At 39.7% G+C, this 27,957-nt stretch overlaps 3 protein-coding genes across 14 annotated transcripts in view; 2 read left to right on the top strand and 1 right to left on the bottom strand.

Moving 5' to 3' along the window:
• Positions 1–6,059, top strand: part of trpm3 (transient receptor potential cation channel, subfamily M, member 3) — a 179,062-nt gene extending 173,003 nt beyond the window's left edge. For all 10 annotated transcript variants that reach the window (XM_053228776.1, XM_053228779.1, XM_053228773.1 and 7 more), the window contains one exon: positions 52–6,059. In XM_053228776.1, coding sequence (XP_053084751.1) covers positions 52–1,549 — 1,498 coding nt within the window. In that variant the 3' untranslated portion in view covers positions 1,550–6,059. The remainder of the gene's footprint in view (positions 1–51) is intronic.
• A 3,781-nt stretch (positions 6,060–9,840) lies between these two features.
• klf9 (Kruppel-like factor 9) lies at positions 9,841–15,858 on the top strand. Of its 3 annotated transcripts, XM_053228780.1 has the most exons (3): positions 9,841–10,539; positions 11,081–11,288; positions 12,040–12,179. In XM_053228780.1, the coding sequence occupies exons 1-3, from the start codon at positions 10,188–10,190 to the stop codon at positions 12,041–12,043; spliced, it is 564 nt and encodes a 187-aa protein (XP_053084755.1). In that variant the 5' UTR covers positions 9,841–10,187; the 3' UTR covers positions 12,044–12,179. The 3 variants fall into 3 exon arrangements, with proteins under 3 accessions (XP_053084755.1, XP_034154942.1, XP_026795728.1); XM_034299051.2 differs by lacking the exon at positions 11,081–11,288 and having other exon boundaries at positions 9,841–10,497; positions 12,040–15,858; XM_026939927.3 differs by lacking the exon at positions 11,081–11,288 and having other exon boundaries at positions 12,040–15,858.
• Positions 15,859–16,954: 1,096 nt separating this feature from the next.
• fam219ab (family with sequence similarity 219 member Ab) lies at positions 16,955–27,447 on the bottom strand. The gene is made up of 6 exons (XM_026939643.3): positions 27,188–27,447; positions 23,213–23,312; positions 22,551–22,653; positions 18,861–18,941; positions 18,698–18,752; positions 16,955–18,096 (listed from the first exon to the last, which is right to left on the bottom strand). Exons 1-6 carry the CDS (start codon positions 27,242–27,244, stop codon positions 17,938–17,940), a joined length of 555 nt encoding a protein of 184 aa, XP_026795444.1. The 5' UTR covers positions 27,245–27,447; the 3' UTR covers positions 16,955–17,937.
• Between the last annotated feature and the right edge of the window lie 510 nt (positions 27,448–27,957).

Raw genomic sequence — 27,957 nt, 5'->3', positions numbered from 1 at the left:
TTTAAACTGAGTTTCAGGCTTCTTTAAACTTTAAATTCTTGTTCTCATCAGGGTGGAAAACATGGCAATGAGGCTGGAGGAGGTAAATGAGCGGGAGCACTTCATGAAGGCCTCACTGCAGACAGTGGACATTCGGCTGGCACAGATGGAAGAACTGATTGGCCGCATGACCGCGGCTCTGGAGCGGGTTACAGGTGTGGAGCGGACTGAGGTGAACAAGGCACGCTCGAGGACGTCGTCAGACTGCACTGACACTAACTATATCCTCCGTCAGAGCAGTTTCAACAGCCAGGAGGGCAACGCCTACCGGTTGCAAGAGTCTATGGAACAGGGTGGGGAGGAGTCCATTTCTCCGACCTCACCCACTGCACTGGCACCAAGGGTAAGGAGCCACTCTTTCTACATAGGCCATTCATCTCGAGACAGATGTGGGACTGACCGAGTTGAGGGTTTCTTCAAGGAGCGCTCTTTGAGCTTACACCGTGCCAACAGCTCACAGTCAGTTGCGTCAGGAGCTGCCCCGAAAGAGTGCAAACCTGCCCCTCTGAATACATTGTCTGTACAACAACAGCACCGACCCTCCTCTTGCATCGATATATATGTGTCCACAACGGAGGAGGCACACCCCCAAGAGAGCTTCCTGGAACCAATTCGAATGGCTCAGACTCTTGCTCGAGACTCATCCCTCCATTCTGAAATCATGGAGGCAGTGCTGTCTGGGGAACGGGACTACCGTGGTAGGGCAGGGGTTAGTGAAAGACAGCCAGATGGCACTGTCTTATTTGAGGACAGTGCTGCCGCCGACCTGTCACTGTGCACCACCCACCTACCGCTAGATGCCCTGCCCCCGTGGGACACAGAGCCATCCCCTCCACCCTCAGCAGGCATCCTTGAGCGCTCCAAGAGCAGCCGCTTTTTATCAGCGGCTGGACCCTTGTTCTTGGATGAGGCACCAATGGTGAAGTCCCACAGCCTGATGTTCATGCCACGCAACTACTATGGTGGCATGGGCATGCAAGTAAAGGCAGCTGAGTACACCAGCATCACAGACTGCATTGACACACGCTGTGTCTCGACGTCATACTCAGTGCCCGAGCGCTCAGATTCACCTGGGGGCTCATTCACCTTTGAGAAGCCCCAGGAAGTGTGTGCCTCACACCCGGAGCGTGATGCTGAGCTGAGCCATGCTGAGTCTGACCCTGAGGAGCCCACCGAGGGCTCAGCTGAGACCAGCAAGCCCTGTTCCAGTGGAGGTGGTGTTATGGGGGTTGATTTGGCCCTGGGCTTAGCCCTGGGCCCCTTCTGTTCTCCAGCCTCCAGACTGGAACGAGCCAATAGCTGCTCCTCATCAGAGGACTCCCATTCCAATGTCTATGCCCGAAAGAGCTTCTCCATCAGTGAACGCATGGACAAGGGACGTGCCAGGAATCCATTCCAGAGGAGCAAGTCTGGTATGAGGCCTGACAGCAAGACAGACACACTATCCTTGAGGCGACTGGCCAAGCCGTCAGCCTTCCAAAGCTTTGATGGCAGGCACAACTACACGTGATGGTGGAGAAGATTAAGGAGAAAGGGCAGACAACATCATGGATCTAATGTAGTATGCCTAGGATGGAAAAGGAAGCTTACAACTTATTTGATGTCCAAAGGCCTGTCCATTAAGCAGTTAGCACTGTCTGGGTGAATTATGTGCTCTACATTGTAATGATCTGTCCTGGATAGCAAACTAGCACACTATGACACCTTTAGCACCATAGTACAAATCTGGATTACAACATTGCCATTTGGCAAAAATAGTTTTCAGCTCTTTTGAACTGGTAATGCCTAATGTTCATTCTTTTCTGTGAGTTCAGGTGGAAATAGAATAGGGGAATATGTATCCAATGAGCAGACTTGAAATATATAGACAGAGGGTATTCCCATTAATAAGTAGGTTAGCAAGCCATATTGAGTTCCCCTCTCTCTACTTTAATCACCCCAAACCATTTGTCTTAATCTTTTGAGTTTGACGATCCATGTTCTAGTCATGTTGCCAATGTAGGAGTCATGACTTTAAATCCAAATCAAATAAAAACACAAAGGGAAATATTTTTAAGAGACAGACAGTTGTGAGAAGACATTCAACATTTATTGTATATAAATAGCTTCATTTTTTTTCTTGGACACACATGCATAGACGTGCTTATTATATAAAAAAATTGCACATATATTTTCTCAGATGTCTATTGTAGATTAAAAAAAAGCTTTTATCATGAAAATATACATTTTATTCATTCCCTTGACACATCTGCCCTTGTATACCCATATGGTGCAAGTGCAACCAGTGCTTTCCTGATGTACATTTGTAGTTCTTGAAGAATCTACCCCTACTTCATTCAATGTTGTTCACAGTCTCTCTTGATCACATGTGTGGACACTAGTTAGTCCAATGTCACATGTCTAGGTCCAATCAAACAGGGTTGGCCTTCACTCAGCACTATTTTACATCTCGAATCATTCAGACAAGAAAGTAATAATCATGTGACTAATAAGTTGTGATTTTCTCAATTGTGATTTTGAAAGTGAGCTCACGAGATCAGCTGGAGTTTCAGTCATTAGAGAATCAAGTAATCACAAGCAGGATCACAAATGTAATCACAAAAAGGGCCTGATCAGTTGGTTGATGTTGTTTCTTTCCCCACCAAGATTATTGAAGTAGACTTGCTATGCAAGAGGCCAGGGCAGTAGGGGACAGGGAGTGGTTCTTATGCACTTTAGAACGTGTTGATTTCAGGTATGCACGCCTATGAGCGCTGTATTTCAGGCCAGCTGAGAGATTTTAATCATATATTCCAAATCATTATACTGTACAAGTATTAGGGTAATTACAGTGTATTCCTACATGTATATACAAACTTTCATGAATTATTCTACATAATGATTAATTAATTGTGTGATTACTCATAATGGTTTTGAGTAATTGAAATGGGTTTTAATTAACTGAATCTGAATGATTAATGTGTTTTCCTTCAAAGGAAATGAATGTAATGAATCAGTTTAATTTACAATGAACATATTATTATTTCATGGTTCAAAAAGAAACATTAACACCCCCAGAACAGTACCAACTAGAGAGACAGTAGTGTGAGAATTAAAATTTTGAAGCAATATAAAAAAAAAAAGAATCTGTTATGAGATTTATTAGTCAGCTGAAATAAAGATATTGAAGGGATAATAAGGTCATCAGTGTCACCTCCAGCTCTACCATCAACCTTGTTCTTTTGCTTTATTCATATGCAATAGCACCAAGAGATTCTAACATACACTCTGTACTGCGTAAAGGAAAAAGTGCAAAGGAAATAATTACTGCAGTCTGAAAATACAAAATGCAAACATTTTTTTTTTGCATATTCGGTTCACTGTGGTTTTCATAAAATCATATAAACACTCATATTGTTGACTTACAAATCATGCATCACATCACATTACGTGGCATCCCTGCATTACAACCTTTACATACCAAACAAAGACAAGGCAGAAATTACAGTACTAGAGCTTTAAAAGAAATGTAAAAACATATATATATATATATATATATATATATATATATATATATATATATATATATATATATATATCTTTTACCACAGCCCTACTATCCACAAGCGTTAGAATGACTGTTGGGCTGGATCCACCAAAGGCAAAGTCCATTTTACTTTAATCTGATCCCACAGCACCTTGCCACTCCACTGTTTTCTAACTCTAGAGTACATGATACAGTCGCAACATCCTGAACCAACAACTGCTGGCAGCAGTCAACTTTTAAAAGAACTCGGCTGAAATGTGACAGCATGTGTGGCAAAAAAATCATCAACATCAACTATCATATACCTTGCATAATCAATAGGAAACCAGGTACCAAAAGAAGCATTTTTTTTCTTTTTTTTTCATTTCTGAAGCATTTTTAGGCTACATTCTCATTACCAGGTTGAAGATATCAAAACGTTTCAGTCCATTTTTTTCTCTGATGTGTCAAATATAGAAAATCGCCTACTACACAAAGCTTACAATGCCATTTTGGACTTTTCCTAATGAAAATATTAGAGATGCAATTCCTGGCAGCAGTTGCTGGCAATGTTGGCAGTGTATCATGGGCATAACACACCTGAGTCCTCCATTCTTAAACCCGGTGTTAATTGTGATTCACGCCAACACATGGTGTGGTGGTATGCATGGCCAGATTGGCACAGCAAAGCCTTTTTACTGGGTCTAGCTAAACACATTTCAGCTAAACACAGTTGTTTAATGTCCTAAAATATAAGTAAGCATCACTTAAGCACCTGGTTGTCACGTGTAAAAGTTGTGTATGTGTTCCATAAATGTTGCTGTGGTTGTTCAAAGGCCACTGCATTTCGCAGAAAGGAGCCAAACAGAGCGAAAGACATGCGCCGTGCCAAATCAATGAGGAAACTTCATGTAAAGTATTTTCTTAATCTTTTTGCTATACTGTAGCATACCGGTTTGTGCGTTATATTCCACATTTCCCAGCCCCCTTCCTCTTTCCTTTTTACTTTTATTTGTGAGCACTTGTATGCTAATGAGTCCAAGCACATGTTTTTTCCGCAATAATATTGTAATTTTATCCGAAGGGGTCATAGTTAATTTAGTGTCCTAAAAAAAATAATTGCATGTCGTTCTTCCATGAGGATGTGAAATGAATTCTGGGAAATGAGAGAAAATTGGTGAGGGTGAGGATGAGATGAGTCCCGTCCTCCCACTGTAGTAGGCTAAGTATTTGGATGCAAATACAAACATGTATTCTGTAATATTCCTCAATGTGAATAGGATGTTTGGCATGTATTATTAAATAAATGAATATTTAAGTGAATATTTAAGTGAATTTTCTTGTTCTTTTTTAGCGTAACATATGACACACTTCAGTATAGATGACCTTGTTGTTACCCCTCTTAGGGTGTTTTTACTTATTAATTTTTAGTTTTAATTATTTATTATTAGTAAATAATATACTTTAAGATGAATACCTGACTAAAGGGTTAAGATAATCAACTAAGACATTAAAAAACAACATTAAATTAATGTGTTAAAGACAGGAGTGGGAATAATAATGAAAAATTATTCTTAAGTATATTGAAATTATAAATAATGTGTCAAAACCTTCATTAATTAAAAGTGGAAGTATCCAGGTAAAAAACAAGATCAAGATCAAACGTTAAAAAAAATTTGATACTTTTACAATTTTATTGATTTTAAGTGATGAAATTAATTATCATCATGTTTTCATATAAAAAGTAACCTTTATTACTTACTTAAATCTGTTAGAAAATGTTCATTTTAAAGCAACTCCTACTGTTTTGCCTAGAAACATCATTCAATCTCTTGAGGTCATGGTTATTAGACTATTAATCAGAAAAAAATATAATGTAACCAATATTTACCATTAGCTAGAAATTGAATTGTTTGCTAATATATGTTAGCTACTGGAATCTATACTAATCTAAGCTAAACTTAGCAATGAATACAGGCTAACTTAGTTAAATAGACGGAGTTAACATTAGCAAATTAGTGAAACTTAGCTCAACATGCTTTTTTTTTTTTAATTAGATGGAGTTCATGCGTTCTAGGGAAGCAAAGGAGATGCCTCATTTTATACAAGTCTCTGCTTACTTCAGCATATTGTTGAGTCCATTCAACTGATATATAGCATACAGTCACTGGGTAGATGAGAGACAAAGAGACCTTTGAGATTTTTAACAAGTAATTTGAAGGTCTAAATAAAAATCTAAGAAAGTAAGTTTAATACAAGTATTCAATTTCAATAATACTCAAGTAATGTGTAGATACACCAAAATAATACTTAATTATAGTAACGAAGTACAATTACTTGAGTATTTTCCATGCCGAGTTAAAGAGAAGTCGCCTAATTATTTAATCTAAAAGTAGAAACCTTAATTATGCTTTATTATGGGGTGTGCCTCAAAGTGATGACAGGTCTTAAAAGCATCCTTTCTTTCATTTTGCCTCGTATCTTTGGGGTTAGGGGTTTGATTCCTGTCCCCGCCCTGTGTGTGCGTGGAGTTTGCGTGTTCTCCGCATGCTTCAGGGGTTTCCTCCGCGGTACTCTGGTTTCCTCCCCCAGTCAAAAGACATGCATTGTAGGTTGAATGGCATCTCTAAATTGTCTGTAGTGAGTGAAGTGTAGTGCGTGTGTGTGTGTGTGTGTGATTGTGCCCTGTGATGGGTTGGCACCCCGACCAGGGTGTCCCCTGGGATCCCCTGGCTCTCTGTGACCCTGTGTAGGATAAGCAGTAAAGAAAATGGATGGATGGATGGATGGATGGCCTCCCAGTTAGGACAGGAGATGGAGATGACGCACCGAGACCCACAGCCTTCCAGCTAAAAGTGAAAGAACTTTCCAAAGCTCATTGAAATGGAATCCAAGTTGTATTCAAATTATTTAAGCTTCTAATTATTTTAACTTAAATGTTAAAATATTCAAATGATGCACCTCGCATTAAATGATTCTGCAGTGATGTAATTCTTCCTATAGGTGGCACTATTGAATCACTTTCAAACCAACTCAGTTGCTGGTGTATTATATTAAATACACAAAAAACATGATACTTTCTTTTTGTTTTGTTTGCTTGCTTTTAAAGGAATAGACTATTTTTTTTCTACAGTTTTATGTAATGTTTGACACGAATGGTCCAACTATTAGGCTTAAAATGATCCAATCTGTAGTGTTCAATCAACTTTTAATGTTGATTTCACACTTCAATACTTAAAATAAATCCTTAATGATTATTTAAGTTTGAGGTTCTGAGCTCGTGAAAGAGTCTAGAACATGGAAACACTCATTTTTGGAAAGGGTTCCTCCAGATGAGCAACCAGAGAATCCTTAAGGGCTGTAAATTAATATTCACTTTACCATGCTTCTATATGGTCTAAGTCATAGTTTATGGCCTTTACAACAGCAACATGCAATATACATCATGCTAAAATGGGCAATGCTGGCTCAGTGGTTAAGACTTACTACTGACTGGAAGGTCATGAGGTCAAATCCCAGCAAATTCCACCTGCTGGGCCCTTGAGCAAGGCCCTTATCCCTTTAACTGCTCAGCTGTATAAATGAGATAAAATATAAGTCTTGCAATAATGCAATGCACTTTATCTGAGAACAAAATCTGCATTTAATCCAATTTAATTCAAATTAAAATTGAATCTAAAATACATTTAGTGACATTTGGTGCCCAAAAAGTAAAAAGCACCACAACATTCACAGTAGAAAGAAAACAATTTTTTAAAAAAAAAAAAAAAAAAGGTCTAAAATAACTGAAGTTTTGCTCAAAGTTAGCAAAACACAGGCCAAACTGAGCCTCCTTTGCATGCTGGTGTAGTTACTAATGCTACATCTTAGACATATTATCATTATTATTATTATTTTTAAGGAAAATTATGCAATATTTTAAAGCAATTAGGAAAATTAGCTATTAGGAAATCCCAAACATTTGTTGGTTAGTTTAGTGAAGTAATAAGGAAGCTGGAAAATAAATTGTTTTGGCAGCTGGTCAGACAAAGCATTATTATTATTATTATTATTATTATTATTATTATTATTATTATTTATAAAAATAGATTGAGACCATGAGCAGGTGATTCTTTTCACAGTAACCCCCAGAACACTGTTCCTGGTAAGTGAAATGATTTGCATCCATGAAGTGACATATTCATGCACACAGACCAGGCAAACACTGACCACCGAGGTGACCCACCCACATTGCCTGAATTCACCCTGCAGTAGCGCGACTCCGCCGCTGGGCGCCGCTCGCGCTCACCTTCGCTTTCTGTAGGGAACATTCTGTTCCACAGAGCTGCAGCGGGGACGCGCCCACGCGCGTGACCCGCATGTGCACTGTGCATTGCGGCGGCGTGCGGGTTTCGGATACTGCCGGAGTTGTTACTATAGTTACAATAAGTATTTACTAAATAAAAGATCAGATGTCAGTGGCTGCGATTGTGGTCTATTGCTGTTTTTGTGCTGCCTTCAAGTAAAGACGACAGAGGTGTGGTGGTGAAAACAAGACAGAAAGTGTGTGTGTGTGTGTGTACAGACCGACACGTACATGTGGTCCTTAGGCTTCTTTATTAATTTAATGGCGGAAATTAATCGATGAATCGATTATGATTAGTTAGGCAAGAACCAAGTTAGTGAAGTTAAAGTCAGTATGTTAGCAAAGAAAAACATGTTTATAATAGTGTGTGTGTGTGTGTGTGTGTGTACAGACCGACACGTACATGTGGTCCTTAGGCTTCTTTATTAATTTAATGGCGATTAATCGATTCATTGATTATGATTAGTTAGGCAAGAACAAGTTAGTGAAGTAAAAGTTAGCATGTTAACAAAGAAAAACATGTTTATAATAGTGTGTGTGTGTGTGTGTGTGTGTGTGTGTAGAGACCACCGCGTCCTTAGGCTGCTTTATGAATTTAATGGCGATTAATCGATTATGATTAGTTATGCCAGAACAAGTTAGTAAAGTCAAAGTTAGTATGTTAACAAAGAAAAACGTTTATAATAGTGTGTGTGTGCATGTGTGTACAGACCGCCATGTATAGGTTGTCCTTAGGCTTCTTTATTAATTTAATGGCGATTAATTGATTAATCGATTATGATTATTTAGGCAAGAACAAGTTAGTGGAGTAAAAGTTAATATGTTAACAAAGAAAAACATGTTTATAGTAGTGTGTGTGTGTGTACAAACTGCTATGTATAAGTGGTCCTTAGGCTGCTTTATTAATTTAATGGAGATGAATCGATTAATCGATTATGATTAGTCAGGCAATAACAAGTTAGTAAAGTGCTAAGAATCTGGTGGAGTTGAAACTCAAATAACAGATTAACAAAGTAAACAAGTTTATCATGCAGGCTATGTAAACAACACTGATCTGATTTATTATTTTTTTTAAGCACTGACTGCCAAGAATAAAAGAAAAACAAATCTAATTCCAGTGTGTGCCTTGTCTGTTGTTTGCATATGTCCTGTCTCATTTCTTGGATGTAAATATTTTCACTTTCCAAGAACAGTGTCCGGGGGGATTACTGTGAAAAGGGTCAGGTTACACTCATTCCTCTCGGTGTTTCCTCTCATAGATGCATGCTACCGACCGACCTGCTATTATCTACCGACTAAAGCGCACGTGCGAGTAAGAAATGCAACACCAGAAATGAATGTACACGCCTTTTATATATGTATATATGATGTATCACATCATTGTTTGTAGCTTTCTTATTAGGGTGTAGCATCAGTTACTCGAGATAGTGGCTGTTATGGTAATAATATCACCTTATGTGCAATACTGCGTCATAATTAGCCCATTAGATAAGACTGAATACATGCACGAGGCGGATTCAGTGTCTGGGGCAGTTCATTGAGGTCGTTACCCCTCAGGCAGCCTCCCCAAACCCACACTACTGCCCTCAACACTGTGTAAAGCCTAGCACACAGGCTATACGTTGCTGTAGTTGCTTTAGCATGCTACTGAAGCACGCTTGAGTGCGGTTTAGGATACAGCATCTAATGTTTCTGGTTTCCGGGTGCGCGCGAGTCCAAGGCCACGCGCCCCGCCTGGAGAGGACGCGATTGGCCAGCGCGCGCCATATTTCCGCCGTTTGCATGGGGGATTCCTGGTAGCGCGTGAGACAGCGTTCGGGAAGTGACCAATCAGAGCGCGGTGTAGCGATGACGCCCAGGGATTCCGCGAAATTGTTTCTTTTGAGAAAGAGAAGAGCGAAAACACTGCGGCGGCGGCGGCGGAGGAGGAGGAGGAGGAGGCGGTGGAGGTGGAGGTGGTGGTGGTGGAGGCGCGCGCGCCCAAGTTTTGACGCAGTTATGAAGAGAACTAGCAAGGCAACGGCACGACTTGGGGATTTTGTCCGGCTGGAAATTGTGCAACAGTTGTCCAAAGCCCTCTGGCTGTTTTCGACGTAGACGGAAAGACTTGTAGATTAGACGGATAATCACGGGTGGAAGGGTGTGAGGGTGGACACCACGTTTCCTGGAGCTGACTTCTGATAAACGAGTTGCACAAGAGCTGCGAAGAAGGAAAGCAACATTGTGTTTTGTGTGAGGTGGTTCAGGACACCTTGGAACATCACGGCCTGGTCTTGGAAAGAAAAGCTCCAGACGATCATGACGGATGTGGATGTCGCCGCGACGCGCGCGCTGTCCCCCGCGGACGGAGCGGATGTGGATGTGGAGGCGGAGGCGATGGAGATGGAGAGCCAGGAGAGCCGCACGCTCCTGATGGTAGCGATGATCCTGCTGGATTTGAACCGGTGCGGCGGAGTGTGTCCTAAGAGCGCAGTAGAGAGCGCCGCAAACGGGCAGCCCGGCGTGAGGGACAAGTGCCGAGCGCCTGGGAGCGAGCGGCGCGTGCGCAACCGGCAAAGCGCCGACAAGAAGCACCGCTGCCCCTACGCGGGATGTGGCAAGATCTACGGCAAGTCATCGCACCTGAAAGCGCACTGCCGTGTACACACCGGTACGTCCAGGCTTCAACATTCAACATAACGTTAAAAACTCCGGGAGTGATTTTTTTTTGGGGGGGTTGCCAGATCACAATTTTCCCAACAACCTAGTAGACAACGCAATAGATTGCAATAGATACCACTACAACAACCCAAATATATAAGGTACATTTAGATTAAAGTCTGTATATAAGCCTAACATGTAATCAATATAATCTAGATACCAGTCCTAATTAAAAATGAGGGGTAGACTTGTGCAATCTGGCAACCCCGCACAGGGCGCACGTGCCACGTGCTGAAAGCGTGGAGATGCACTCTACTGAGTGCAGGAAAAGGTCTAAAAGGGTGTTTAAACATAAAATCCACACACATTTTTAGGACAAAAATAAACTTCCTAGACTTTATGTAAATCTTTTGTGTGTAAAGTCGCAGAATGACCAAAGGAAAGGTTATATTTGTTTGTGGACATGTCTTATTATTATTATTATTATTATTATTATTATTATTATTTGGATTGCTTCTTTGACGTTTTGGGACTCGTGGTTTTCTCTAAAGGCATCGCGTGTAGTGGCAGGGGAAAGAGGCGTGACGGCAAGAGGAAGGGGCGTAACTGCAGGCTGAAAGGCGGAACCATGAGGAAGGGGGGCGTGGTTGCTTGCGGCGGGGGGCGTGACCGCAGCCAGAGCGCGCGGTGGGGCTGTGACGGGACAAAATGTTACTCTGAGAGCACAACAACAGTGTTCTGGCAGGACAGAGGAATGAAGTAATCCAGGGTTGCGTCACAGTATCTTTATAAATAGAGACAAAACAAATCCTGATCTGAGAGTGTGGAATTGAATGGAGCAGATTAATAATAATAATAATAATAATAATAATAATTATTATTATTATTATTATTATTATTATTATATAACATTACCATTATGGTGCATTATGGTAATCTGAAAAAGTGACGTCACCCTCTTTGACACACACACACACACACACACACACACACACATTCTTTATGACCTGTTGTCCCCACCCAGTGCACGTGGCTTCCAATATCAATCTGTGCTTTATGGGTTATAGGGTGCTCATAAACCAGAGATTAAACAGTCATTATATTTATGTCCTTTGCCTGAACAGCAGATGAGGGACTTTAGTCTATTATGAGATTTATTTATTTAGTTAGTTAGTTAGTTTGTTACCAATATTGTAAAAATACAGCACTGGTCCAGTTATGTATCTTAATCTGTTCATTTTATAATTAGGTTCCTCTAAGTAAAGACACAAAACTATCCACATGAGGACACCGATGCACTTGTTCTTTAAATTTTTTCCTGAAATTAAACTATAACCGTGATCCAGTGTGCTAATGTCAGAATAAATTTATCTGTACAAAACAGATACTGAAGTGTGAGTCACTATGGCTAGAAAAAAAGAAATCCCCAGACATCTGTGTTCTGAACACAGTGTGCTGAACCCCCTCTCTCTCTCTCTCTCTCTCTCTCTCTCTCTCTCTCTCTCTGTAGGTGAGAGACCATTCCAGTGCACATGGCCAGGCTGCATCAAGCGTTTCTCCCGATCAGATGAGCTGACGCGCCACTTCCGTACACACACGGGCGAGAAGCGCTTCGCCTGTCCCCTCTGCACCAAGTGCTTCATGCGAAGCGACCACCTGACCAAGCATGCGCGCCGCCACGATGGCTTCCATCCCAGCATGCTCTGCAAGTCCAACAGCCGGAGGCGCCGCTCGTCAGCCTCCACGTCCTCCTCTGGCTCGGGAGATGCTGAGTGACGCTCAGAACTTTTGTAAACCAACTTACTGATCGGTATAGGATCTACACACCCTTCTGATCCTTTGTGACCGTCTCTAGTCTGAGCTTTCACGTTATCCATATGCGACATGCGAATAAAAGCGTAAACTCTTTCGCACACATAATCCGATAAACTGACAGCAAACGTAAGTATATATATATATATATATATATATATATATATATATATATATATATATATACGTAATGTTAAGGGGATGGTTGACAAGCACAATGGCAGAAATGTAGGTGTGTGCTGATATAAGATCTAGTCGCCTAAACTATTGTCATGGTTTACAATAATTGTGATGGCATCGCATAAAAAAATACATGTTCTAAATATCATAATTTCTCACGTAAAACCACATCGGACCAATTCTTCAATTCAAGAATGAACTCATGTTGAGTATCACCGTATATTACAGAACTGCTTGATTATCAGCACATGACTACTCCCATGCCAGTGGGTTTTACACGTTGTTTCCTTTTTTGTTGCTTAAGGAAAACACAACTGGCAGAAATTCAAAAATACACAATTTCCCCCTTAGACCCCCTTAGACCTAGTTAATCAGCTAATTACATGTTCGGTATTGGACATTTGTTTCCTCGGTTTTGCACTGGAGCATCAACGCTAACGTAGGTAACAAGTCTTCCTCGAACCGTATCCAGTTATTCGTTGGTTCGGTGATGTGATCTGGGACATTGTAGGGCTTACTGTAATCTATAAACGTTAGCAAAACTTCACAGTGTAGCTGAACATGGCGGCCATTTTGGAAATCCAGAATCACTACATATATAATATAAAGTGATTCTGGATTTCCAAAATGGCTGCCACGTTCAGCTACAGTGTGAACAAAATTAATCAACTATCTAACGCCAAACCAAACGTCTTGGCTGATTGAATACTTTTGCGTTCAGGGGAAATTGTGTAGTTATTTATTTTCTTTAATACCACGAATGGTCAGATCTATAATCAATGAAGACAGTAAATTAATAAACAAACATCGAGATTCTCTGTGAAGAGTACAAGATAGCTAATTCTAAGATAGCTACGACTGAAGACTACTTATTTGTGGAAAAAGTCACAAAACTGTATCGCATTAGCTGAGTGTCATTTTAATTAGAAAAACTATTTGTGTAGCGGATTCCGTAGATCCAATCATTGTGCCATTTTATTACAGACGTCTTGGCCGTATGCAGGTACATTCAGATTTTGCGTTGTTCATCCGTATGATTTTCAGACTTGATGGCTGTCAAATGATGTGTATTTATGTATTAATTCCCCACCTGAATTCCTCTATCTTTTTTTCAGTGATGTTGCTTCTACGAGGGAATGTGTGGGATTTTTTTTAGACCATTTCTATCTTGTTTTTACTAATATGTAATATACTGGGCTGTAATTTAGTACTGTCTTTAAAGGCTTGTTTTTGACGAATCTCCATCGCCATTTTAGATTTTGATACGTTATCAGCCCAAATGTTTTTCCAATGAGTCTTTGGGGGGTTGCAAATCTATCAAGTAAGCACGACTATATTAACTTGAGTAGCAGAATTTACAGAGAACGTAGCATGGAAATGGTGGATATAGCGATTCAAAGTAAGCATGAACACTACAGTGCTTGAGCGTGTTTAAAGGAAACGGAGGCAGTTGAAAGGAAATTGAACCTGAAAGGAAATGCGTTTAGCAAGAACTGACATGACATCATGTTACTCTGCTGTCTAGTAAACGACGTAGCTAGTTAAGAGCATATCTTGGAGACGAGCTAGCTAGCAAGTTGATATGATTCTACACAAATTCGAAGGAAAGAGACTGTAGAAATCCGTGAAAGCAAGTGCACTTTTTCATGCCAGTACTTGCAAATTCGTCTTGATAGGAAGTAAGACAAGGGCTTGTTTAAAATAGTATAGAAGCGCAAGGATAGTATTATCGCTAGTCCTGGACTTTCCCAGTTACTGTATCATGTGTACTAACTTCATCTTTTGGTTTATTGAGTGGTAAGGAAAAGGAGCATGTTTTTTTTTTTTCTTTTTTAGATTTCAGTAACAGGCAAACCAACTTAATTTACATAATTTACTTGAAATAGTCAACGCTGTGACTTTGATATAAGAGCAGCCACCAAGTGAATGACGACAATAGTAATGACAAAATATAGTGTGTTCAGATAGTGTGAGTGAATTAATTCAGCTGTCAATCACACGAGAAACGGTCGCGTCAGTATAGCACCCCTTTTCTGTACTGAGGCCCTCAATTCACATGCACTTTTTAAAGATATGGATGTATTTTTCTATGTCAGAATTTTCAGGTTCTCTTTATGTTTTTGACCTGTAAAGAATGTAACAATACACTGCCTCGTCACTGACATCATATCACCTTCATCCTCGTAATGAATGTACAATGGACTGAACTAACCACTGACAGATGCTTTGTATTAAATTCTTTTGTTCTTGCACACCTACCACATCTGTACATATGATAATAATATGAAAACATTGTTCATTTTGAATTTTGCTGTACTATTTTCAACAGAACGTGATGTCCACCTGTATTTTCAGTTCATGACTTCATTCAGAATTGCTTATACTTCTTTTTTTTGTAAAAATAAAACATTAAAACACGACCAGAGGACAGTTCCGTGTAGCCAAATTTTCATACCTTGACGCTTAACCCAAAATGAGTTTGCTTGATGATTGAATGCAGAGTAATATTTCAGTCATATTTCCAAGCATGACACCTTCTGATTGTACTTTTGTTGTACTTACTAATTAATTTCTTATTGTAATAGAATGAGTGTGTGAAGTTTGTTTCGATTAAGATATTATAAGTGTGAAATAACTATATATTCGATTAAGATAGTTATTTCTGCTTAATATTGAATTGATTTCATATACAGCAATGGGTAATATTATATCATTATAGTCACATGACTAAAATCAGAAATCATTAAAAAAAATTTAAGTGCCCATTTCAATAAAAAGATTATTTTTCAGATAAAAAAATAAAAGATGTAACTATTATCTCAAGGCATACTTAACTGTAATAGCAAACTCAACATGCAAGTGTATCATGTCAATGTTAAACAATGAAGAACTGTCAGTTGAGTAAGAAATAAAACATTTTGGTGTGTTGTTATAGGAAAATAATCAACAAAGGCAGGGTGTGATGTGGCCTGATGCAAAGTGCAATTACTTTTACCACCCCGAAGTTGATTATTTTCCAGTTACAGCATGTTTTATTATTCTTATACAACAATATGCCAATGCTGACAATTATTTATTTATTAAAGAATGACATTTTATTTTTTATCGTTACATTTAGTATTGCGGAATGTCCACAAAGCAAATTCGTTCCTGTTTTCATTTACATTATAGCAGCTATAAACAGCTGTTACCTCACCAGCCTCAAAAAATGCACCTTGTTACGTTAATAAGAAACCACAAAGCGAAGACTCTCCTGTGGCGGAAAACCTACTGAGTGTTACAAAGCACTGCCACTGGAGACTCCTTCCATAAATGTAAAATAAACGTATGCTTACAAGTCCAAGTCTCTTTGAATTGTTACTAACAATGATAGCATACTAGAACAAGTCTATTAATATAACCACCTCATTTGCCTTGCGTTGCAGCTGGCACTACTGTCAGAGCTTCTGACCAATCAGATTCAAGAAGTCAACAGCAGTATAAGATCTTATAAAATTAAATATTAATGCTTTTATGTTTCTTTAACTGTCATGTATCAGTGGAGTGTATTGGTGACATAAAACCAAATCTGACAAATGTTAGATGTTTACATTATTATCCCACAAACAAATTGCAAATTACAAATGCAAATTACACGTAGCTCATTGGCTAATTGGCAAGCCATCCTTGAGTATAAATTGGGATTTAAAGCATTTGGTGTTGTAAAACACCACCCCCTGTTGGTGGTGATTTATTACAGCTCCACACCTTGCCATGTAAGCTAATATGCAGGTGTGTTGGCAGTGTGTCTTCGCAGTTAGCAAAACACCTACGTGCTACGTTATTAAGATGTAAATTGAGCATGTCATGCTGATGCTAGCATCTGGTATGTATTTTATTCGTTCTTCTTACATTTGTAAACACCGTCCGCCATTTTGTCAGGTGCTATAGAGAAGTTGGTGACATAAAACCCAGTTGAAACAAATCAAATGTTATATTTTTAAAGTATTATGTACCTCGATGGTCATGTTTAGATGTATAAAATGATTCGTCCACCATTTTGTCACTGTTTTCAACAGGAAAACTGTATAAGCTTTTCCTTCAAACTATGTGCAGTGTTGTTACATAATCTTGCTAATCTACAAGAGTATATTGTATAAATAGAGTAGTTTGTGACATGAAACCCAATTGAAACAAATCAGAAGTTATATTTTTTGAAATATTGTGTAACTTATTGATCCTGCGTATGTTTTACATTCGCATAAACAGTTTTGTCCACCATTTTGTCACTGTTTTGAAAAAGGAAGCCATGTTGAATCAGTCCCTAGATCCAAAGGATAACCAAACAAATTTCACTCAAGTTGATAAAGTAATGCCCTTAAAATGGTGTCAGAGATTGAAAAGTTGACATGGATGCATTCATAGCAGTATCACATTGTACATGGTCCAGAAAACACAAGTAAATAGCCAGTTTTATTACCATAGTCATGAAAGTTTACTTCCTGTGTGATGCCACTTTAGTCAAAAAGCCAGAACACAGCACTTCAACTGAAAATGAGAAACAGTCACTCACACCAAAGTGTTTGTACGCACTTTAGGTAGCATTTTACAGCACACTGATATTATGTGTGTAAGTTAACATCAAATAAAGATCGACCAAATGATGCTAAGTGGCTTTTTTTTTTTTATACATAATATAGGCTATATTGCATTTTATAAGCCAGTTGGATATGCATTTTTTTTTTAATCGATACATTCCTTTCCAAATCATTGAATGATCATTTGTGGTGGATCTCTGAATAAATGTAAACAAAACCGTCGACAAAAAAACAAAGTGCAACGTTTTCCGTACATGCTACACAATGCTGCGTTTAGTGCCGCGAATGAGCAACTAGCACAAGAAAGGAAAATCAACAGTGTCTCGGCAACATCCTTAAGCACACAAGATACAGCTGTCCATTTCAAAGGTTAACAAAAAAAAAAAGAAAAAAACGAAGACGACAAACATAAAATGATAAGTACGACATGGAAGCAGGTACTACAGTTGATAAATCGGCGCTAGCATCACCAAGTGTTTTATGCACAGTTAAATCTTTTTTTTTTTTTTTTTTTTACCTCCAATTGTACAGTCATTACACAACGTCCACTAGGAGGTTTTACACATAATCTCCTCCCAGCTAACTAGCATACAGAGCGCCCTACCATAGGAGGACGCTACCAATAATAATAGTCATAACATTAATTATTATAGCAGGTGTATGTGTATGTGTGCGAGAGTGTGTGTATGTATGTGTGTTTTTGTTCAGGACTCCCTGTACACCATTTTAATCATAACATTACCTGTACATACCGTGCCATAACGTGGATTAAATGTCTTTATAAGGGTACGAGAAGGAGAGAGAGAGAGAGAGAGATCAACAGAAGAAAGAGAGAAATTTTACTGGATCTGGCAGGCGGATGAAGACGTGGCTTGGCAGCACATGCAGGTTGGGTTGACCGATTTTGGAGGGATGAGGTCCAGATCTTCGTCATCGGGGATCTCGTCCAGCCTGTATCCATCCTTCAGCAGCTGGATGTTCAGGTCCTGGTTTATTTGCTGTTGAGGAAAGCAGACACTTCTAAATGCTATTTTTCTCATTCTTCTTAATTTGTTTCGTAGATGTTCAACCACATTAAATGTAACTATAAATGGATAAAAACTAAAAAAAATTGTTACAGTTGGCAAATTGTTGTGGTGTAAGAGGCACAAAACGCTTCTGTATGTGATGTCGGTATCTATACCAGTCTTGTATAATCACTCGTACAAACTAATTTAAATCTGTTTATAACTGTTTATTATGAATCATTTAAACATTTTAGCTAGCTTAGAAAAAAAGCAGGAAAATAGACATTGAATACTTCTAATTTTCCACCAAAAGTGTCATTAAGTGCACTGAAAGTGGCCTTTCACAAGAAAGTTAACTTAGACATTGTTCATTGCTTATGTTGTTTATCAACTCTACAGATTTTCTTGTAAAGTTCACTTTACCTCCTCTGAAGTGTGGAAAAGTATTATGAGATTTTAAGATTTTATTAACTGTTGTCCTTTAACATTAGAAGACATGACACTGTGTTTGTGGAACAAATGGGGTGTCCTGTGAGATATTAATGATTAATCCTAGAAAAGTTCATGCATCCTAGGGACTTAAAGATCTCACCTCAGCCGAGGAGTATCCGGATGAGGAGTATCTGGACACGTCAAAGTCATCATCACTGGAGAAAAAATGCAGAGAGAGAGAGAGAGAGAGAGAGAGAGAGTGAACTAAAATGATTAGGGACTCTTAGCAGGTGGCTGCGAGGGAAGATAGGCGAGTGGCGTACCTGTCTGTGTCTAAAGCAACTAATGGTTTCTCATCTGGGCTTTGGTCTAAGGAGGAGTAGCCTTTGTTGGGAACCACCAGCCTGGAAAGAGAGCGAGACAGTTAGCAAGTGTAAAATCTGGATCTTTTCAGAAACCAGGAACAGATGTAGAATGACTTGTTTTAAAACTGGATCAGCATAACGAAGAAACAAACTTGACCCACCAACTAAACGTTAACTATTGTGAAGACGTCAAATGGATGGACGTTTGACGATAGTTTACCAGTTTTATTGGAATTTTATTTTAAATAGAAATAAAGATACTGGGTCTATTTGTTGTTTCATGCTCAGCCACACCCCCCTCCACTCCCTAGTACAGCTGGACAATATGAAATTTGCGATAAATGCTTTAGCAAAAGTTGATGATGTTTAAATTATACTGCGTAGTTCCTGCTTTTAAATCATTTGCCGGGAGTTTCTAATACCCCCAACTCTGGTGTTAGAGCCCTCACAGCAGGGTGAATGGGTGAAGACTCTGCAGCACAATCGCAAAGCCAAAGCTAATGCTAAAGCCCGCCCATGGGAGCACCACTCCTCTCCGCTTCACGTGTCTAACAGGTTTGGGCTCCTCAGTGAAGCACCCGCTGTGAAACCTGAAAGAGCTCTGCTTATAGGTGACTCTATTTTATGGCACATGAAATTAGCTAGGTCTTTAGGGGCACCAGCAGCACTAGTTAGGTGTATACCAGGAGCCAGGGTGCCGGATATAGCAGGTAATCTTAGGGTCTTAGGCGAGCATAGGTTTTCAAAGATAGTTATGCATGTAGGAGCTAATGATATACGCCTTCGTCAGTCAGAGGTTACTAGGAGTAACATTGTAGAGGTGTGTAAATTAGCGAAGGCGATGTCCGATGCAGAAATATGCTCTGGCCCCATCCCAATGTGGCGTGGCGATGTAGCTTACAGCAGGTTATGGTCGCTGAACTGCTGGATGTCCAGATGGTGCTCCGAAAACAATGTGGGCTTTACAGATAATTGGAGCAGTTTTGAGGGCAAGGCTTGCCTGTTAGGGCGGGAAGGTACTGCTCTCATTTCTTGAAGCATAGCACACAGTCTCAGAACAGGCCTAGTTAATCAGTGACAATCAAGAGTCAAGACCAGGGAGCAGACAAGCAGGCTAAACCGACCGTCTGCTAGCTGCACTGAGTCATCAGTTAGGTTCCAAAATATTGAGACTGTGTCAACAAAAATGGAAACTACTCAGAAAGTTTGTTTTAGTAACCTAATTAACATAAAATTAAATCACACTGAATGCACAGCCTGCACTTTTGATCTGAAGCTAGGACTGTTAAATAATGAATATCTCTTACGTCGAAAGAGATTATTGTCAATGAAACTATTACTGATCAGGAGTTTACTGTGTACTGTGTTTAACAGAAACATGCATTAATTCAAATGAGCATTAAATAAAGCTAGTCCTCCCAGATACAGTTATATACATCAGCCCCGGCTAACTGGCAGAGGAGGTGGTGTCGCACTCATTTATAATGATAGTCTAGGTGTTACACAAAAACCTAGTAATAAATTCAACACGTTTGAAGTTCTTTATACTAACCTAACCAATGTAGCCGCAAAAAATAAGACTATGCACTCGATTCTGCTAATTATTATTTACAGACTCCCAGGGCCATAATATGTACCCAAATCATTTAAACTAGCAGTTATCAAACCCTTGATTAAAAAACCTGAACTCAACCCCTGTCAATTGTCCAACTATAGACCAATATCAAACCTCCCCTTTATCTCCAAGATCTTAGAAAAGGTAGCAGCTATGCTCATACCTACATAGCAATAACATTCATGAAATGTATCAGTCAGGGTTTAAGGCCTCATCACAGCACAGAGACAGCGCTGGTTAAAGTGGTAAATGACTTACTACTGGCCTCTGATCAGGGTTGTGTCTCCTTTATTGTGTTGCTTGACCTTAGTACAGCTTTTCATACCACTGATCATGCTATTCTCCTTGATAGACTAGAAAATGTTGTTGGTGTTAAGGCAACGGCCCTCTCCTGGCTCAGGACTGATCGTTATCGGTTTGTAGATGTAAATGGTGATTTCTCTACACATTCTAAGGTAAAGTTCAGTGTTCCGCAAGGTTCTGTTTTAGGCCCATTGCTCTTTTCTTTATATATGCTACCTCTGGGAAAAATTATTCGGAAACATGGTATTAGCTTCCACTGTTGCTGATGACAAACAGTTGTATGTTTCAGCAAAGCCAGATGACAGGTGGCTGGTAGCTTTATGTCCCAGGACTCCCTTACGTCTGTGTTACCTTCTGGCTCTCTCTTTTAGTTATGCTGTCATAGCTAGTCTTGCCAGAGTCCGTGATTGCACTCAAAGTACATTTTCCTTAACCATTAGGGGACAATAAGCATACCTAATAATGTCTCCCTCTCTCTCCATCTCTCCCCCCCACCCTGTCTCTCTCTCTGTTGAGCTACACATGCTACTCCTGAGATACCAGTGATCCTGACCCCTTCTGCTCTCCAGACTTGTCTGATCCATCCTGATGCCCTGCTTCTGGAGTTCTCATCAAGTGGAAATCAGTCGCCACTGCTGAGGGTCACCCCACATGGACGGCCTGAAGATCATTGAGATTACTCAGGATGGTACCACTTAAAAACCATGAAGATTGCTTTGGACCACAATTCATATGAACAGTTATGCTATGATGGCTTGGGACTACAATTGCCATCTCCATCAGTGAACAGTGGAGAAGTTCAACAAACAGACTTCATGTGAAAACTGTAATGAATTTACTGGTTGCACAATTGCACTATTTGTCCATGGAGTACACGGTTATAGAAGGGATTTATTTATAATTGCACTATCTGTCACCCAGATGAGGATAGGTTCGCTTTTGAGTCTGGTTCCTCTCAAGGTTTCTTCCTCACATCATCTCAGGGAGTTTTTCCTCATCACCGTCGCCTCTGGCTTGCTCATTAGGAATAAATTCATATACTTAAAATTTATATCTTGAATGTATTTATTTCACAGACAGAGAGAGACACTATCTACAGTAAAAGAGAGCTGACTATTGGTAGTGTAGCTACAATGAAAATATCATCTGATTTCCAAAATGAACTTTATTAAAACAAACAAAAATAACAGTATTAATAAATATTTTGATTATCAGCCAGCTATACTACGGAAACGCCCAGCTTCTCACTCACCACCCTCTTCCCACCTCCTCATCATCACTTTCACCTGTTCCTTTTTAAAGACTCATCAGGACATCTAATTTTACTCCAGCTCCTATTTGTGTAGGTGTCTATGACACTCTGAAGTGTATTTATTCCATTGTAATCTGCCCTATTTAAATGTGTATCGACCTTTGCCTGTTTAGAAGGCTTCTTGATTTTAGCCTATCCTGTAATAACCTGTTAGCTTACATATCAACCTCTGATGTTTTTTTATTATTATTTCCTGAACTCAGTGTAGCCTGGCCTGTTTGTATATGAGTTTGACCTTTGGTCTGTATCCAGCAATCTGTTTTCCCTAAAGCTTTCCTGCATCTACTTCCTACATCACTGAGTCATTGCATGCTTTTAATTCTACTGCACCATTACATAACAGGCTGCGATGTTGTAAATGGCATCGCGGTTCGTCTCGACATCGAGAAATCACAGGAAAACAAATTCCTGCTCTCACCGTGTTCTGGCCATGACGTTGTTCTTCTTGGGTTGCTGGTTGACAGGACTCCCCACCGTGCCGTTCTTCAGAGAACCCTTCCTGGCCAGCTCTCTCTGTTTTTCTACAAAAAAAAACACATGGCTCTGTCAAGCACATCACCAATTCAGCTAATTGCTATTTAAAACAGGCTTGTTCAAACGGAATCTGGCCTATTTACATGTTTAATGGCTTGTTAGGATGCCAGTTCCACTTCATTCGCAATAGTAAGTTCTTTGGTTAGGGAAGCTGCAAGAACGTTTGCTAAAATGGATTCAAGGGCTGTAGCTTTTACTTCTCTTAGCCTTTTCAAAACAAGAAATATGTAGAAATATTGTTTTTTTCCTGGATATATCATCACACCATGAATATAGTCCCAATAACTTTTTTCCATCCATCCTGAAATATTTCCTGTGTCAGAAAACATACTGACTGTTACAAAGTCCTGACAGTGGAGACTCCTTCCATAAATGTGCTGTAGTATAAAGCATGCTTTCGAGCTTTGTTATCAAGAATAAAATCACAAATAATCAATTTACAAATGACAGAAATTAAATTTTATGTCTCGGGATTGCATTGGCTCTTTCAATGTAACAAAGGCCCAAAGTGTAGATGTTGTTTTTCCAATGTCCTAGAGTGCGTACCTATTTTCCTCTGCAGCGGTGATGGTTTGTAGTTCAGGGTAGCCGGCTCACTCTCTCTCGTGTCCGAGTCTCCCTCAGAGGCAGTGGAGGACGCTGGATCCTGAAGTGATGGAGCAGGAGAATTAATGATTAATCCATCTGAATCCATGGGTCATGCGTTCACCAATGTTTTTCACCACCCTGAATTAAACAGGTTTGATTGGTTAGCATAAAATTTTGCTTGATTAATGCCTAGCATAAAATTTTGCTTGTATAAAGCCTTTTAAGGGTGTAGGAAATTAGCTGTTTAGATGAAGCTACCCACATTTTCCACCAAAATATGTAGGCGAAACTAGCAGATCAGCTCAGAGAGGTTTGCAAATTCTGCAAATATTGCAATGACTAATCAACTGTTCGTACAGCGATAAGCTGAAATTAGTGTATTTATTAATTCTGCATAAGATATTATGTCCGTGGCCACCAGCAATAATATCCTAAACATAGTGAAAACACTATATCATGAGCACAGGACCAAGATCGGCATCTTAGACAGTAAATTATATCTATTACTAAGATGTGTTCCTTATGGGCATAATCTAAAAAAAGCATATTCTTACTTTGTTTGGAGGGGAAAATGGTAGTTGCATTAACACTAACAAAAATTCATTTGTGTTAGTCATTAATCATAAATCCATTTATATGGATTAATTAGTGAACACCAAGTTCCTGTGAATTGGTTGTTACTATAGAAACAATAATGTATTAGAACAAGTGCGTTAATGTAAACCTGTGATTTGAAACTGAATCACCACCTTCTGACCAGAATCAAGAATTCAACAGCATGGTGGTATATCAAAAAATATATCTTAATACTTATACTGAATACCAAACTTATGGTTCTGTCATCTATCCTTTTGAGTAATTGGTACTTTGATTGCACAATGTGTGCTTAAGCTATCTGCTTTTAGTGTCTCCTTTATTGGGAAGAGTAAATAATCCACCTCATTTATGACTGGACTTCACTTGTACCTTTTCAATCACTACATGTTACGGTTATGTTTCTGAAAAGTATCAACCCAAATGAAAATCAGATCTGGAGGGACGTGATTACACTCTGTGTAATCACCTGATATGACCGTCACTAATAGCTGCATGAATCTACAGTCTGGGCTAGAAAGAAATCAGCCCCAGCCTCTGACGTCTTCTCACGTCTTCATACCATTGTGTGTCTTTTTGTTATGATCGTTGGAGATGCTCTTGCATTTGGTTGCACAAACGTCCAAAATAATCTGCCTTAAGACGTTCGTTAACAGCAAATAATCTGATGCGGATGGCAAAAATTTAATCAAACTGGATATTGAGATCTTCTGAATTTTGATGAAGACACGACACCATGAAAAAAACAAAGACCCCTAGTACACCATATAAAAACCTGGAAATATCAAGCTATTTAGAAGTCTTGTAAACAAAGACAAATTATTTTATTTCATTTTATTATTTTTTTGTTCTACTATTGGGGAAGTTTCTCGCTGCTATTCTAAGAAAAGGATGTAAATCTGGCAATAAGCCGATTAAGTCCAAATGCACCCAAAAAAAAAAAGGTGAATTGATTTTAAATAACACTACGGCCATTTCCTCGGAGATTGCTGGTCAGTAACTGCATCTAATTTATGACTGATTTATGGTCATGCCAATCATAAGTGTCACATAAGGGTCACATCCTCAGATCATCCTTATTTCTCAACTCCTAAATCCATGGTTAGTTTATCAGACAGGTGATTTATATGGAAAGGACCCTCAAAACCCTATTTGTTTTGACCTCCAGTTTAATGCTTATTGGTGATTAGAGCCATAAATAAACGTATATTAAAAGAACCAATAGACTGCAACACTGAACGTTCCCCCCCTCATAAAAATATTTTATGGAGGCCCTTTGTGTAGTGACGCAGGGGCTCTAACACAAATCCTACATGCCTTTAGCCAAGAAAAACCAAACCAGATTACTACAAAGATACGAAAATGTGAAAATGGAAGACTACAACCAACAATTAGTCTCTTTCAGATAATAATGCTCAGCATTTTGTTCACTTGCTGCTGATATCATTCAAATCACGTTCATAAATCTAAGGGTTTGTAATCACAAACGCTAATGGGAACTCCATAAAACAGATATTAATGAAATTATTTTGGAAATCCATTACCATTTTTTTTGCTGAGACACAAAGAACAATGTTGTATACAGAGATATTCAATTTCAATGGAATTAAAAGAAGGCAAATGATAGGCAATAAATTATTGATGAATTAACAGCGTTCAATAAATGAATTAACGAATCGGGCGTTTATAATAGGAGTTATGTAAACTGGCTTACTAATACATTGACTAGATTTTGACGGAAAGCAGAAAGCAGGGTTCGTTAATCCCACTTCCACGCTCTCTTCCTACAGTTATTTTTGCTATTCCATAAAGCAATATTTAACTATGGAAAAATAGTTAAAGACTATACTACTACTTTTGACACATAGTTACACTATATGGCCAAAAGTTTATGTGGTTCTTCTCCAAACTGTTGCCACAAACTTGGAAATACACAATTGTCTAGAATGTATTTGTGTGCTGTAGCATTAAGATTTTCCTTCACTGGAACTAAGAGGCCCAAACCTGTTCCAGCATGACAGTGCCTCTGTGCACAAAGCGAGGTCCATGAAGACATGGTTTGCCAAGGTTGGAGTGGAAGAACTCGAGTGAACTCCTGCACAAAGCCCCCCATTGAACACCTTTGGAACACCTCAACTAGAACACCGACTGCACCCCAGACCTCCTCACCCAACATCAGCGCCTGACCTCTTGCACTTCCCCATAGCCATGCTCCAAAATCTATTGGAAAGCCTTCTGAGAAGACTGACGCAAAGGAGGAACCAACTCTTAATGCCCATGGTGATGGAATGGGATGTTCAATGGTCAGGTGACCACAGTTTTGTCCATGTAGTGTATATATCCTCATTCAGCAGATGATTTTATCCAATGCGGGATACAGATGATACAGTCCAAGCAGTTGAGGGTTAATGGCCTTGCGATCACTAGCTCACAGCCTTAACCACTGAGCTACCAACTTCCCACAAATCAACACAGTAGGATTTTAAAAATGTACACGCTAATTCAGGACTGCAAGAGTTTACCCAACATATTAATATTAATATTAATAATATCTCTGGCAGATGCTGTCCTCCAGACAGATTTAAAGATCTGGGGTATGAGTAAGTTTATTCCAGTACACACAAGAGTCCTGACATTTGCTTGAGTCTGAACTTGAGTCATGCCTTAGGCTTCCATCCGGATTGCATTTTTTAAATTTTGGGTTCGCAGGAAAGCATCAGGTTTTAAAATCTGCTAGAAAGAGAAGACGAAGATGATGAAGAAGAAGCCAGCGGAGAGAACACAGCAATAAAGTGACAAGATGAAGTCAGGAAGATTGAAGACAATCATCCTATCCTGGAGAGCCACATGATGAAGCAGTATGGCTACACTGCAGGCCGTGTGTGTATATGTGTGTGTGTGTGTGTGTGTGTGTGTGTGTGTGTGGGATGCAGACAGTGGTGATACACTCCCAGTCTGGCCTGAATGAGAAGCTGGATGCTGAAGCTTGAGGAGATGGAAGCATCATGGCTTTTTTTTATGGCTGGCGCATCACCGCATCATCATCATCACCATCATCATCATCATCATCATCAGCACATCCAGTGCTACAGATCTCCTGATCAGACATCAGATTTATCAATGCGTCATTCTGATCAGACGTCTAAACATCATTATTGATGGGAATGAATGATCAGATCATCGGACCTAATAAACACTGACGTCCGCGCGCCATGCGATTCATATCCAAGCTTGTGATCTGATCCCGAGACGCATCGGATAATAATCGGATCTGATTCCTGCGCATCACAAAACTAAGATTTCATCTGTTATCATTTGGGACAGTGATGTTTCACTCACCAAGGCCTGCATCTCTGCCTCGGTCGGCACTTGGAATCGGTCGATCTCCTCCATCATCTTGGCACAGCTGCTCTTCTTTCTCAGCAATCCAAACAAACAAAACAAAACACACACAAACACACAAACACACACACACACACAGTCTCAATCGCCTTGTTCTTAGCTTTAAATATGAGATCAGACCCGAGGATGCCCCCGTCTCTCCTTCATCCCAGCGGCGGCTGCGTCCTGAATGCCTCCTCGCTCCCTACATAGGGAGTGAAATACCCTGCTTCAGCGCGCTACCTAGTGCGCAGTGCAGAGGAAGGCGTTTAAGATTCGACCCGCCCACTTCCGCTTCCCTACAGCGGTCTTCCCCCAAAAGGTGGTTCTGCAGATGAATACACACTCACATATTTATGCTTCATTTGACAGCATCATATGTTGCTTCTAGTAGCCCTAATTAGATTGGCTTGATTTCTATTCTGCATAGTCAGTGCATAGTGTGTATTGTGATTGTTGTGTGTTTACACTCCCAAATCCTGCTACACTATATGCAGAAGTGTGCAGACACCTGAGCATCACAAAGATATGTGCTTATTGGACATCCCATTCCTGTTATAATAAGCTCCGCTCTTCTCTCCTGGGAAGGCTTTCCACTAGATTTTGGAGCGTGGCTGTAGAGATGTCAGGCACCGGTGTGTAATCGGGGTTCCAGTTCATCCCGAAGGTGTTCAGTGGGGTGGCGGTGAGGGATCTCGAGTTCTTCCACTCCAACCTTCTCAAACCGT

This window comes from Pangasianodon hypophthalmus, chromosome 24 (genome assembly GCF_027358585.1).
Source record: "Pangasianodon hypophthalmus isolate fPanHyp1 chromosome 24, fPanHyp1.pri, whole genome shotgun sequence".
Lineage (NCBI taxonomy): Eukaryota > Metazoa > Chordata > Actinopteri > Siluriformes > Pangasiidae > Pangasianodon > Pangasianodon hypophthalmus.
This window is presented reverse-complemented; position numbering and strand designations above follow the sequence as displayed.